Source organism: Leptonychotes weddellii, chromosome 12, assembly GCF_054177405.1.
Source record: "Leptonychotes weddellii isolate Sample4059 chromosome 12, ASM5417740v2, whole genome shotgun sequence".
In the NCBI taxonomy this organism is placed as follows: domain Eukaryota; kingdom Metazoa; phylum Chordata; class Mammalia; order Carnivora; family Phocidae; genus Leptonychotes; species Leptonychotes weddellii.
This window is the reverse complement of record NC_138380.1, coordinates 4,734,770-4,748,282: the sequence shown is the minus strand read 5'-3', so window position 1 is coordinate 4,748,282 and position 13,513 is coordinate 4,734,770. Positions and strand designations below refer to the sequence as shown.

Sequence of the window (13,513 nt, the reverse complement as noted above, 5' to 3'; positions counted from 1 at the left end):
GCACCTGTTCTGCCGTACCCTAGTTGTCACTTGTCTGTGTGTTCAGGGCAGGCTCTGTGGGCATATAACCTGTGTGGTTGCAGGGGGCCACGTTTGGAGGGACCCCTCACTTAGTGGAATACTCCTGAAACTCGTTATAATTTTTGAATCAGAGACTCCATTTTTATTTTGTGCTGGGCCCCATCGATCTGTGTACTCACCAGACCGTGAGCCCTGTTGGGGCAGGGACACGATCTGACTTGCTCACAACTGGGTCCCTCAGCACCTGGTATGCTGACCACGTAAAAAGTGGTTGGGAAATATATGTACCAGTGGTTTGTTGAACCACTCAGAGTCTAAGAAGCCTCATGTCTAAATGATCAGAATAATCGTGTGCATCCACTGAGGCAATGCGCATCAGGCATTTAAAATAGGGTCTGCCACCTAATGTGCCCTCAGCCAATGTCAGTTCCTTTCTTTCTATGTGACAGCTGTCTCAGAGTTCTCATTCTAAATGGGAGCTGGCTAGCAGCCTCTCCTGACTTTCTGCTGAGATGTTTATGGAGACTGGAGAAAGTGGGATCCCACTAGAAAAGAAATCTGATGGACTGCCTGAATCTGGAAGGCAGCCCCATAACTGTGAGGCCAATGGGACAGCCTGAGAAAATCCGACTCTGGCTTGGTCACATGAGGTGCCCCTACGTCACCTCACAAAAACAAATACAGATTACAGAAGTAAGAAAATACTTAGTAATGCCATGATTTCTCCCTGCAGACTCAGAAAATAGGCAGCCTTCCAACCTATATATGTCAGTGGAGAAGGGCCAGTGAGGCTGGACCATGATGTAAGGAGAGAAGGATAAGGAAGGCCGGAGAGGGGGCAAGGGCAGGACGCCACAGGACCTTGTAAGGACTTAGATTGTATCTTATGCACGGTGGAATGCTGCAGGTAGGTTTTAAGTAGACAGTGATGGAGATGAACAAAGTGGAGGATAAGCAGGGAGAGCAGGAGCTTCTTGTGATGATCTGGACAAAGGGTGACCTTGGATGGAACTAGAGCGGTGGTAATGGAGGAGGAAAGACTAAACAGATTCCAGGCATATCTTATGAGTGGAGTGGTTGGAACTTAGAGACCAAGCAGGTAAGATGGATGTTAAGAGAAAGTGGTGTCCCAGACGAGCCATTATCAGTCGGCTAATGCCGTGACGATGCTATGTTACAAACCAGCTCAACACTGAATCACTTAGACCAATAAGCGTTAGGTTGTTTCTTTCATATGTTCATGGGCTGGCCAGGGTGACTCTGCCTCTGAATTTAGATGGTCTGGGCTTGGCTCTAGTCTTTGACTTTTGTTCAGGTCTGTTCATCATTCTAAGTATTAAAATTTTACTAGTGTTCTACTAGTATTACTATTCTACTAGTATTTGTAGTACTGGTATACGAGTGGTAACTAGTAGCAACTCCGCATATTCTTCTCATTTGGTTGGGCAAAGATGCAAAAGTCAAGCCAAACCACACAGCATAGTTAAAGCCTCAGCATGCATCATGCCTGCTCCTGTTCTGTTGGCCAAAGCAACAGAGGGACAAGCCCAAAGTCAGGATGTCAGAGAAATAAAGGTGAGGGATGGGGGAGTGAGCTAATATTTGTGGAACAATATTTCCATCTATCACACCAAGTTTCTGGAATAAACAACCAAGTGGATGGAGGTCTGTTTTACTTAGTGAGTAAAACTGCAGTTAAGAGAAAAATGTCCCCTCGTGTATCAGTTAGCTTTTGCTGTATAACAAACTATCCCAAAACACAGTGGCTTAAAACAGCAAACAATTGTTATTTCTCATAATTCACTGTGTTGCTAGAGTGGCTTTTCTGGTCATAGACAGGATGGCTGATTTATACTGTTGTTGCCTCCACATCTGTGTTCATCCGGAGGCTCAGCTGGTGCCGGCAAGTTTAGGATGACATCACTTGCATGTCTAGACATGGTGATAGCTGGGGCAGTGGAGATGACTGGTCATTTGTCTCTTCTATCAGTCAGGCTAGCTCAGGCTCATTTCCAGTGAAATGGTCACAAGGTTCCCAAGAGTAGCAAGAGAAGGCAAGTGCCATGCAGCAAAGACTTTGCAAGCATCTGTTTGTGTCACATTTGTTAAGGTCGCATTGGCCGAAGCAAATCATGAGGCCAAGGCCAGATTTAAGAGATGGAGAAATAAGCTTTACCTCTTGATGGAATGAGGTACAATGTTATATCGCACAGAAGTGTGCATATAGGAATGAAGAGGATCTGTGGCCATTCTTGCAACCTACCACACTTGACTACTGCAGAGATACACGCTTATTTACAAACACCAACTCTAAGCATTTTATAAGTATCAAATTATCTAATGCTCATAACAATCCCATGAGGTGGGTACTGTTATGCTCACTTTACAGGTGAGGAAACTGAGGCACAAATAGGTCGAATAGCTGCAGTAACTTGCCTTAGTTCATACAGCCGTTGGAGGACTCGAACCATACTGAGCAGCCCCAGAGTCTGTGCTCTTACCCACTGCGTTAGCCTAACTCTCAGTGGGGTACTGGTGTTATTACTACTACTACTATTAATAATAATAACAGTAGAATCTAGGAGCTGGATGGACAACTTCCAGCAAAATATCTGAGGAAGCAAGCTGACCATCATCTACATGGACAGTGAACCCAGCAAAATGGATGTTCAGATGGATCATGTCCCTCTTGAGAATGAATCAAGAGTAAAAGAACAAACACATGAGCCCTATGAAGATTAGGCTAAATTGCTTTAGCTTCCTTCAATTTGATATATTTTTTAAAGATTTCTTTCTTTCTTTCTTCCAGAAGCGGGGAAGGAGGGCCAGAGGGAGAGAGAGAATTCCAAGCAGACTCCACGGACTCAATTCCATGACCCCGGGATCATGACCTGAGCTGAAACCAAAAGTCGGACGTGCTCAACTGACTGCACCACCCAGGCACCCCATGATTTTTGAGAAAGTTTTTTTTTTTTTTAAGATTATTTATTTATTTATTTATTTGACAGAGGGAACACAAGCAGGGGGAGTGTCGGGAGAAGCAGGCTTCCCGCTGAGCAGGGAGCCCGATGTGGGGCTCGATCCCAGGACCCTGGTATCATGACCTGAGCCGAAGGCGGACACTTAATGACTGAGCCACCCAGGCGCCCCGAGAAAGTTTTTTGATAAAATTTTTACTCTTGTACCTCTTTCATCACTTTGATTACTTTTTTTTCTATTCTGTATGCCAGATTTCTTTTCTAGTCAAGAAACATTTCAAACATATAATAAACAGTGATTTTCTCCAGTCTAATTATTAAACAGATATTAATGATCTTCCAAATTTCCTTAAGTTCTCACTTTAAAAAAAGAGAATAAAATATTATAGATAGCTAGTACCAGTTAGCTTTTGCTATATAACAAAGCACCCCCAAACAGTAGCTTAAATGAACAACTATGTAGTTCTCAATTTCAGATGAAAATGAGATCCAGGGGTGCCTGGGTGTCTTCGTTGGTTAAGCGTCTGCCTTTGGCTCATGTCATGATCTCAGAGTCCTGGGATCGAGCCCCGCATCGGGCTCCCTGCTCGGCGGGGAGTCTGCTTCTCCCTCTGCCTCTGCTCCTCTCCCCACCACCCCCCACTTGTGTACTCTCTCTCTCTCAAATAAATGAATAAAATCTTAAAAAAAAAAAAAAGAAAGAAAGAAAGTGAGATCCAGAGAGGATGTGTCTGATCATAAGCATGTGGCTGATCTGATAAAAAACCTAATGCTTTGGAATTCTGATCTAACGGTTTTTCTAAGGGAAAAGGAATTCCGTAGGTATTTTTCTAGACATTCTGAGGGGCTTTTTCTGGTTATTTCTAAAGAAATCTAGAGGTTAGTTGCATGGGTCATTAGGTCTCATGTTATGTCAGAAGATGCATTTTCTTAAACATCATCCCTTCTGACTACCTGGGGGATATACTTCACCCTAAGTATTGTTCTTACAAACAGTGTTGAGTATTGTGTTCAGTGAAAGCCTTATTTCCTATTACTGTTTCCTAAATGATTAGGTGGATTTTATAAGAAATTGTCTATAAAACTGGACTATATGGTCTTGGCCAGTCCGAACAGTGATTTTCATTGTAGCGAGCATCAGAATCACCTGAGGAGCGGATTAAAATACAGATTTCTGGGCCCAGCCTCACAGTCCCTGGTGCAGTAGGTCTGGGTGGGCCTAAGGCTTTTGCATTTTGAAGTTTCTGAGTGGTATGATGCTGCTAGTTTGGGGACAATGCAAGAATCACAGAATTAGAGTAAACAAAAAAGCCATGGCAAGTATACTGTGAGATATGTAAGTGTGTGCACAAGACTTATCCTATAAGCACATTGTGTTATTATTTATAATACTAAAAATTGGAAACTACCAAAATATCTGAATAATACAAAACTTGTAAAATAACTTCACATACCATTAAATGAAAAAAACCCACAAGTTATCCCAATGTTGTGTACATATGTGTGTATAAACATGGACCTGGATTAATATTGACTAACAGACTATCAGGACAAGAAGTGATCTTTAATTTCTTTGTACTTTTCACATTTGTTGATTTTTCAATGGGCATATTTTGTGCAGTAAAAAAGCTGTTAAAAATAAGTGTTATAAAGTGTTTTAAGTACAAAAAAGAGGAATCATTGAATTTAGCCCTGATTAGTATTTCTCTTGTTCCCTGCTGACATCCAGCAATACTTAGTCACGCTCAGAATATCGTTTGAGAATATTTGAAGACAAAATATCTTGCCATTTTTCATACACAGTCAGCATCAGAATTGGTCACATATGGGGCGTCTGGGTGTCTCAATTGGTTAAGTGTCTGCCTTCGGTGTAGGTCATGATCCCAGGGTCCTGGGATCGAGCCCCGCATCGGGCTCCCTGCTCAGCCGGGAGCCTGCTTCTCCCTCTCTGCCTGCCACTCCCTTTGCTTGTGCACGCGCTCTCTCACTCGCTCTGTCAAATAAATACATAAAATCTTTTAAAAAACAAACAAAAAAACTCCAAAGAACTGGTCACATACGAGGGAGACAGAATCACTTGGTATTTAGAGAGCTGGCTCTGAGGCCAAACTTCCTGAGTTTAAACCCTGCCATTCTCTATCACTGGGCAAGTTTCTTAACCAACGTATGTACTAGTTTCTTTATCTGTAAAGTGGGGATAATCACAGTACCTCCATTATAGGGTTGTTGTGAGGATTAAATGAACAACTTAAGAAATGTTAGCTATTCTTATGTTTGTAAAAAAAAAAAATTCTGCATTTGCCTTGTACTAGCAAACATACATTAATGTTTTCCGGTTTTGTCTAGATCTGGATGTGTGGAGGCCAACTCTTTATACTCCCCTGCTCTCGAGTGGGACACATCAATAAGCCGCACTTTCCAAATCAACCTGGGCTTGTAAAAGCCGTGACATATAACAATCTCAGATTGGTGCATGTTTGGCTGGATGAATACAAGGTAAAGGAAGTGTCTCTGATTTGGAAAGACAAGGAAGAATACAGAATGGGACTTGCTCTAAAAGAAACCTGCTACTATCTTTCTAGATAATAAGTTTTGGGTTTTTTTTCTGTTTTCCTTAAATTAGCCTTCAGCCACTCATCTACCTTCCCCAGACCCTATTCTTGATTGGTTCATTCTAACCTATTACACTGGAGTATTACTTTTTAATTTCTAGGGAAGCTCAAGTTTCTCAGAAGTAAATCAACCACCATAGGAAGTTTGTTTTGTTTTGTTTGTTTCGCCCAGATCTATTTTTCCCCCTAAGGACTGCCCCTCTGAAGCAAACACCTCTCCCTGCTTCCCTCCCCACAGGCAACTCTTTAGATTCTCTTCCTCTACTACCAAGTTCTCAAGGGATGCAGCTGCTGTGACCTGGAGACCGCGCAAGAACCTCCACTATCTCTTTTCTACCGACAGTCAAAGATTTCTCTATCAAAGCCTTGCCCCTTCACCTGTGCACCTCCCCAAGGCTTCAGTCCCTAGCCAAGACCTAAAAGGGTGCACAGACAGAGAACACGTAGCTGTGGCCTCATTTGAAAGTTGTCCCTCCAGGATCCATGCACGAACCAATATGGCGGTAACCCCAACAAGACCTCATTTCAGATACATGGGGAGAAATATATAAGAATCTCTCTATGATATTCTATGTTCTGGTCTTAATCTAATATTTCTTTATTATTTTAAATTATAAAAGTAATAACACTCTTTCTCTAGTAATCAGGGCAATGTGAATTAAAACCTCAATGAGATATTTCTACATAGCCACTTAGATTGGCCAAAATGTTTCAAGCCTGATAGGACCAAGTATGGGCAAACACAGGAATTCTCAGACACCGCATGTGGGAGTATTCATTATTACAAACTCACTTTGGAAGACAGTTTGGCAAAATCAAGTAAAGATCATGAATATCCCATGATCCAGCAATTCTATTCTGTGCATACACCCCAGAAAGGCATGCTTTTGTGCAGGAAGAACACGTGAACAAGAGTGTTTATAAACCGCATTGTTGGTGTTATCCAACACTAAATACAACCCAACTGTTCCTCAAGAGTAGAACGGGTGAATGTGACGTATTTAATTGATATAATTCTATACAGCCATGAAAATGAACCAACCGTAGATACACATACAACAGTACAGCACACCTTAAAGACATAATGGTGAACAAAAGCAGCCAAACACAATAGAGTATATACTGATTTATTCCATTTACTATTAAGTTAAAAATGGGTAAAATTAAGCCATGTAATTTATGGGTGCACAGTTAGATAAAGCTAAAAAGAAAAGCAAAGACATGAATACATAATCAAGATACCATTTAAAACCAAGGGAAAGCCTATGCTCAGGACGGGAAAGGCAGGGGACTTCGGGGATGCCATTTATGTTCTATTTCTTGACCTAGTCAATATGACGGGGATTGATTTTTCAGCAATTCATTAAGTTGCACATTTAATTTTATGTACTTTTTGTATGCTTATTTCCCGATTTATAAAACATACTCATGTTTGAAAGTCATACAGTATTGAAAGAGTACTAAGTGAAAAGCAAACTTTCTCAGACCATAGTTCCACCCCTCAGAAGTAACATTAAATTAGCAATCACTAAATCACTAAATTTAGTAATCACTAAGACTAATAGTTTCTTGTTAACACACATTTAAAAACAAATATATATCTTTTTACATAACTAGATTCACACAATATTTTGTTCTGCAATTTTTCTACCTGTTAGCATATTTTATTTTAAAAAATTTATTTATTTATTTATTTATGAGAAAGAGAGAGAGAGAGAAAGCATAAGTGGAGGGGAGGGAGGGGCAGAGAGAGAGGGAGAGCCGACTCCCTGCTGAGCAGGGAGCCTGATGAGGGACTCAATCCTCAGACCCTGGGATTATGACCTGAGCTGAAGGTAGATGCTTAGCTTGACAGCCACCCAGGTGCCCCTACCTGTTAGTATATATTAAAAACATACTTTCAAAGTCTTTTAAAATCTGAACATATAAACATATCATTCTTTTAAATATTTCCTTTGAATGGATCTCCTAAAATTGATCCCATTAATAAATAGCCCCCAACAGATAAACATTCTGATTATCTCAGCTTTTTATTAATCCTTAACATTGCTGAAATGCGCATCCTTTACACTATCTTTTTGTACATTTGTGCAGATACATCTCTGGAGTAAGTCTCAAAACATGGACTTGCTGGGCCATGAGAGGTGCATTTTATATTCTGATATAATCAGAGTGCTCTACCAACTACCATCGCTATCACCAAATACATAAGTGCCTGTCTCCTCACAACTTTTCCAACCCTGATTTTAATTAAACTTTATATTCTAATCTGATAGGTTGGAAATTATTATTATTTTATATTGCATTTATTTATGAGAGATCTTGAGCTTGTTTTTATGTTTGTTGATTTTTTTCCTGTGAATTCTGGCCACAGACTTAAGCAGTTGACTTGAACACATCTAGGACTGAGTAGTTTACTGAATTTCACAGAGGATATAGTGACAAAAAGGTCCATCTAACCTAAAAAGCATATAATGTTTGGCATAAAATCAATGGATGTATGACCCGGAGCACTGGAAACTGTAGTGAGTGACATTAGACAAGAGAGGGCTTCGCACAAAATGTTGTCTAAGGTCCTCTCTGCCTTTGCTCCCCAACAGCAATACCCCTCCCATCCTCAGGCCCATCCCCTGCATCGATCTGCCCTGGCAACTAGGAGTGGCAAGACATGATGGCAAAGACCTACAATGGTCAAGTGTCCCGGGGAGAATCCAACATGACATGCCCATAATACACTAGCTTGGAGAAGCAAGTTCCTTCTCTTGTTCAACAATATTACTGTACTCTATTCTGGGCACTGGGAAACTCAGATGAAAATACAAGGCTTCAGTCTATTTAGAATACCTTTTTTAATATGGGGCAGACTGAATCCATTAGCCATCCGTACTTAATACTGTCTTAAATCAGAGCATATAACAGACAAACCAGGTGTGGTGGTGATAACGGTCAGTGCTGACATGACACCATATGCCAGCCTTTTTTCCCCAGTGCTCTGCAGGTATTAGATAGAGGGTTCAGTCCTCACGACAACCTCACGAGGGTAGGGGCAGAGGCCACATAATAAATAACAGAGCAAGAATGTGAACCCAGGCTGTCTTCCCCCCAGAGTCAATTTGCCGTTAGCCCCTCCCCCATCTCCCATTTCTGAAACCATGAAAGTGTTGACTGGGACCAGGGAGTGAGGGTTTTGTCCTTGAGTCTTGAAAGAGCAGGAGAAAGGGGATCTATCACAGCAGGTGTCTGGGATTCTTGGGCTCCTAAGAAGCAGGACCTGGATCCCTGGTTCCCTTCCTGGACCCCTCTACATCATCGCGCCATAGTTTGTCACAGAACATACTGTGAATACGTGTGGGGCAGGTGAATCCCAGGTACCACGTGTGTCTCTGCCCTCACTCCATGGATGGAATCGGAAGGTCTTCTGTTTTTATTTTTTTAGTTCAGGTGATGGAAATAGATGCTCCTACGTTAGATATGACTTGTCTGGTTTAATGAAATGACTCTCTATTTCCATTTAGGAGCAGTTTTTTTTACGGCGACCTGGTCTGAAATCTGTTGCCTACGGAAACATTAGTGAGCGTGTTGAATTGAGGAAACGACTGGGTTGCAAATCATTTCAGTGGTATTTGGAAAATGTCTTCCCAGAACTGGAGACATCTAAGGGCAGCCAATGAAAAGGAAACAAATCATTTTCATTAATGAAGGGCTAAAAATCCCCCTAGGTCTTCAACACAGAGAAGAGTGCAAGTTTGGAACATCATGAAATGATGTGACATGCAGTAAGAAATACAACCAGAGTGCTCTAGAACAAGAGTGCCTTTCTGTCTTCTTTTTTTTTTTTTTTTTAAGATTTTATTTATTTGAGAGAGAGAATGAGAGAGAGCACGAGAGAAAGGAGGGTCAGAGGGAGAAGCAGACTCCTTGCTGAGCAGGGAGCCCGATGTGGGACTCGATCCCGGGACTCCAGGGTCATGACCCGAGCCAAAGGCAGTCGCTTAACCAACTGAGCCACCCAGGCGCCCCTCTGTCTTCTTTTAACAATACTTCTTAACACTTTGTTACACATGCCACTAAATTTCTGGGGTGGCAAAACCTTGAACATTAGAAATATACACGGTCACACAGTTAAGACTATCCTACAATTGAGCAAGGTAAAGTGTATTCTCTTCGTTATTTGCCAAACTCACTTGGTCCCATTAGACCACAGGGAATGCTCCACTCTTGGAGCCTTTGTCAACTCCATTCCACTTCAGGCAGGTGACCTGGCCTGGTGGCCTTCTCAGTAAGACGTTCACAGAGAGCCTTGGTTGGTACGTACCAACTGTGGCTCAACTGTATTGAGCTCCTCTCTTGCTGCCAGTGTAGATTTTGGTGCTGATTCCTTGCTTGGTTGGGTTCCTGAGTTTCTGATGTCCCATCCACTTGCCGTGGTGTCCCAGTCCAGTTCTCTAGGCCAGCCTTCCAGTTTGTGCCTGTCAGTCCTTTTGTCACTTGGAGACAGTCCTTCTTCCCTGCTTCTGATTTTGCCTTGTTCATATTTCTCCCCTCCTATGGCTCTGGCCTGTAGCTCTCCTGATACTTCTTGGATTGTGTACTCTGTTGTTAATCTATGTTCTGGCTAAGAACTGTTTAGCTGGGCCTGGGGAAGAAGTAGCTAAGTTCCCCACTTACCCTGTGTGAACATACTTCCAAATGTCTAAAGTACTTCTTTTGGGTTAGAGGGATGGCTGTTGTGTTCACCCTGGTGAAGGTGGCTAGAAAGGGGACATATATTTAATTCACAGAGAAAATGAGGGAAATAACACATTGAAAGGAATAAAAGGAATGGGGGAGACTTGGGGTAGGATCACTAAACCTAGCACATAAGCTAGTTTTTACAGGAGACAACTTATCTATTATGCTCACTCAGTCAACAACTGAGTGGTCCTCCAGGGCCAGATATCCTTCTTGGTGCTGGGACGCAGCGGACGAGGGAACAGGAAAACATCCCTCCCTTCATGGGGAGTTTATATAATCTCCTTATACATATGTATTTAGTAAAATACTCTATAGAATCTATTGTTAGAACGACATGGGGAAAATCCAGGCTCATATATTACAGGTGGCCAGGGTAACTTGATTGAGCCTTTAAAAAGTCAATCTGGCAACACAAAATAAGCACCACATTATGATTATATTCTTGGCCCATATTTATACCTTACCTGCTTCTAGAAAGTAATAAAAAATGATTATAATAAACCCATGAATCTTAAAATTAGTGTAAAATACAAAAAATAGAAATCTGTAGCAGAAGGAAAAAAGAATTCTAGTATAAATAAACCATGATTTTGAAATAACTTTTTTCTAGTTTTGAAATCTGAGAATAATTTTTTTCTTTGGTAAGCATAAAGGAGGATGTTGTAAGTATCAGCTTTGCCAAAAGAAAAAGACAAATGTTCTTAGAGCCATGAAGCCTAATATTAGGTCTTCGTTTTCTTTTTTTTGTCCTTAGAGAGATAGAGGGCACATGTGCAGGCATGGGGGTAGAGGGGCTGGAGGAGATGGGCAGAGGGAGGGGGAGAGAATCTCAAGCAGACTCCCCGCAGAGCAGGGAGCCCGACACAGGGCTCGATCTAGACCCTGAGATCATGACCTGAGCTGAATCCAAAGGTCAGGCGCTCAACAGACTGAGCCACCCAGGCGCCCCTTTAGTCTTAGTTTTTTAATGTGAATGTTGGTTTAGGTACCAGATAACAATGTGAGTAAGTCTTAGAAATGATCTAGTATGTTCCTTAAACAACTTCTTTTGAATATTGACTCTGGAATAGAAATCAGAATAAACATCCAAGTATTGGTGTGATTGAAAGGAAATCCATATTAGCCTATAGGTGGCAATTTTCTGTTTCATGTGGAAACTTAAAAATCTGATTTCTATCGTGGGGCTAGTTGAGAAGTAGCTGCTAACCCACGCAAAGCTATTCTCAAAACACAGTTTTTGGTATGATCAAATGTTCAGACAAGCCTTAAAGTAAGCCTGGGAGTTCTCTACTTAAAGCATACTTCTTGGAATGTAGCCTAAGACACACCAGCATGAAACTGAGCTCCCATTATGTTTCATACACAGTGGTAAGTACTCTCAGTTCAACCACACCGTAAAATAGGCCCTACTGTTACTGCCATTTCATAGATGAGAAAACCAAAGTTAGAATTTGTCCCAGGTTGGGGTTGCCAGTTTTAGCAAACAAAAATACAGGATGCTCTGTCTTTGAAATTTGTATTTTAAATAAGCGATGTTTTGTTAGTATATTTCACATATTCCACGGAACATACTTACACCACAAAATTGTTCGTTTCTCTGAAATTCAAATTTCAGGCCATCCTGTATTTCATCTGGTAACTTTATCTGGGTACAAACTAACACAGCCCATATAGTAGCAGAATCAGCCCAGTCTCAGACTCTGGGCTTCACCACAACGTTAGGCTGCAAAGAGCATTTTAGTCATTCTTCATAACAGTAAAACTGGAGCTAACACAAACCTCAATGGCTAGAATTATACCATTATACATTAATTTGATGGAATAGCATATAAACCCGTTTAAAATAACAGCTAGAGGGCGCCTGGGTGGCTCAGTTGGTTAAAATAACAGCTAGAGGGGCGCCTGGGTGGCTCAGATGGTTAAGCGTCTGCCTTCGGCTCAGGTCATGATCCCAGGGTCCTGGGATCGAGTCCCACATCGGGCTCCCTGCTCCTTGGGAGCCTGCTTCTCTCTCTCTCTCTCTGTCTCTCATGAATAAATAAATGAAATCTTAAAAAAAAAAAAAAAAAATAACAGCTAGAAAAAAATTCCGTTCCAGAAGGCCAACATTTAAGTATCTGACGCTATCAAGGGTCGGGAGCAGGTGAAGCAGTGGCAGCTCAGGCTCTGACTTGTTCGCTAGCACGGGTATTTCAAACTTCAGTTTGCGTGAGTCTCCTGCAGCTCTTGGTAAAACGCAGATTTCGATTACTAGGTAGGTGTGGCAAGGGGCCTCCGATTCAGCAGTTCCAACCAGCCCCCAGGTGACACCGACGCGGCTTGCTGTGGCCGCAGTCCCTCAGGATGCCTCACTTCTGCACCTGACCACCAGCGTGAGGTTTTTCCACGGCTTCTGAGAGGTACACCGCAAGGCCTTCACACTTGAACCCACATTTCTTTGAGCAAAGCTGAAGTTGTTCATCTTTTAATATGTACAAGCCCGCTTGTCCTTAAGGAGGCCTTTTTTATACGAGGGGAAAATCCACGCCGCCGGTCACAGACCTTCAGGGCCACCGCCAAGCCGGGAGCGTCCCGAGCGCTCAAGACGTCGCGGGCGCCGCGGGGCGCACACGCCAGGCGCGGACGGTGACGTCACCCGCGCGGGGGAGGGGGGGGCGCGGTGCCTCCTATCACGTGACCCTAAGGGCACGCGCGCTCGGTCCGAGACTGCGGCGCGGGCACTAGGCGAACCCGCGGCCGCCACTGCGCCGGGGGCAGCGTTCCTTCCCGAGCTGCTCCGCCCGCTGTGGCTAATGCGGCTCGGACCCGGGCTGTGGCGGGAGGGAAGATGCCACGGCCCGAGTCCCAGAGGGCCGGGATCCTGCGCTACCGGCGTCGGGGTGAGTAGCGCGCGGCCTGGCGCGGCGGCGTCTGAGCCCGCGCGGCCTGCGTCGTCCCCTCAGTGCCTCCAGAGAGCGGCTCCGGCGCGCGGCCCCGAGACCCCGAGGGCTGACGGCTGCGACCGGAGCCTGGCGCTGCCGGCGGCAGGCTGCAGTGTCAGACCGCGCGAGCACGGCCCCCGGGGACTGGGTGTTGACGGAAGAACCCCCTGCGGGGTCCGGCGCGCCCATGTGGGCGGGGGCTGCGGCGGAGGTCGCGGAGCCGTGGGCCCGGGTCTCCCGCCTGTGT

The 13,513-nt window shown here is 43.5% G+C and overlaps 2 protein-coding genes across 8 annotated transcripts in view; both read left to right on the top strand.

Annotated features, from left to right (window-relative positions):
• The window catches only part of GALNTL5 (polypeptide N-acetylgalactosaminyltransferase like 5), a 70,723-nt gene extending 61,320 nt beyond the window's left edge, over positions 1-9,403 (top strand). For all 4 annotated transcript variants that reach the window (XM_081799830.1, XM_081799832.1, XM_081799831.1 and 1 more), the window contains 2 exons: positions 5,346-5,495; positions 9,127-9,403. In XM_081799830.1, coding sequence (XP_081655956.1) covers positions 5,346-5,495; positions 9,127-9,282 — 306 coding nt within the window. In that variant the 3' untranslated portion in view covers positions 9,283-9,403. The remainder of the gene's footprint in view (positions 1-5,345; positions 5,496-9,126) is intronic.
• Positions 9,404-13,052: 3,649 nt separating this feature from the next.
• The window catches only part of GALNT11 (polypeptide N-acetylgalactosaminyltransferase 11), a 53,107-nt gene continuing 52,646 nt past the window's right edge, over positions 13,053-13,513 (top strand). For 3 of the 4 annotated variants that reach the window (XM_081799826.1, XM_081799824.1, XM_081799825.1), the window contains exon 1: positions 13,058-13,224. The gene's annotated coding sequence lies outside the window, so the exon portion shown is untranslated. Of the gene's footprint in view, positions 13,225-13,513 lie in introns of all 4 variants that reach the window. The other variant, XR_014139076.1, reaches the window with a different exon arrangement.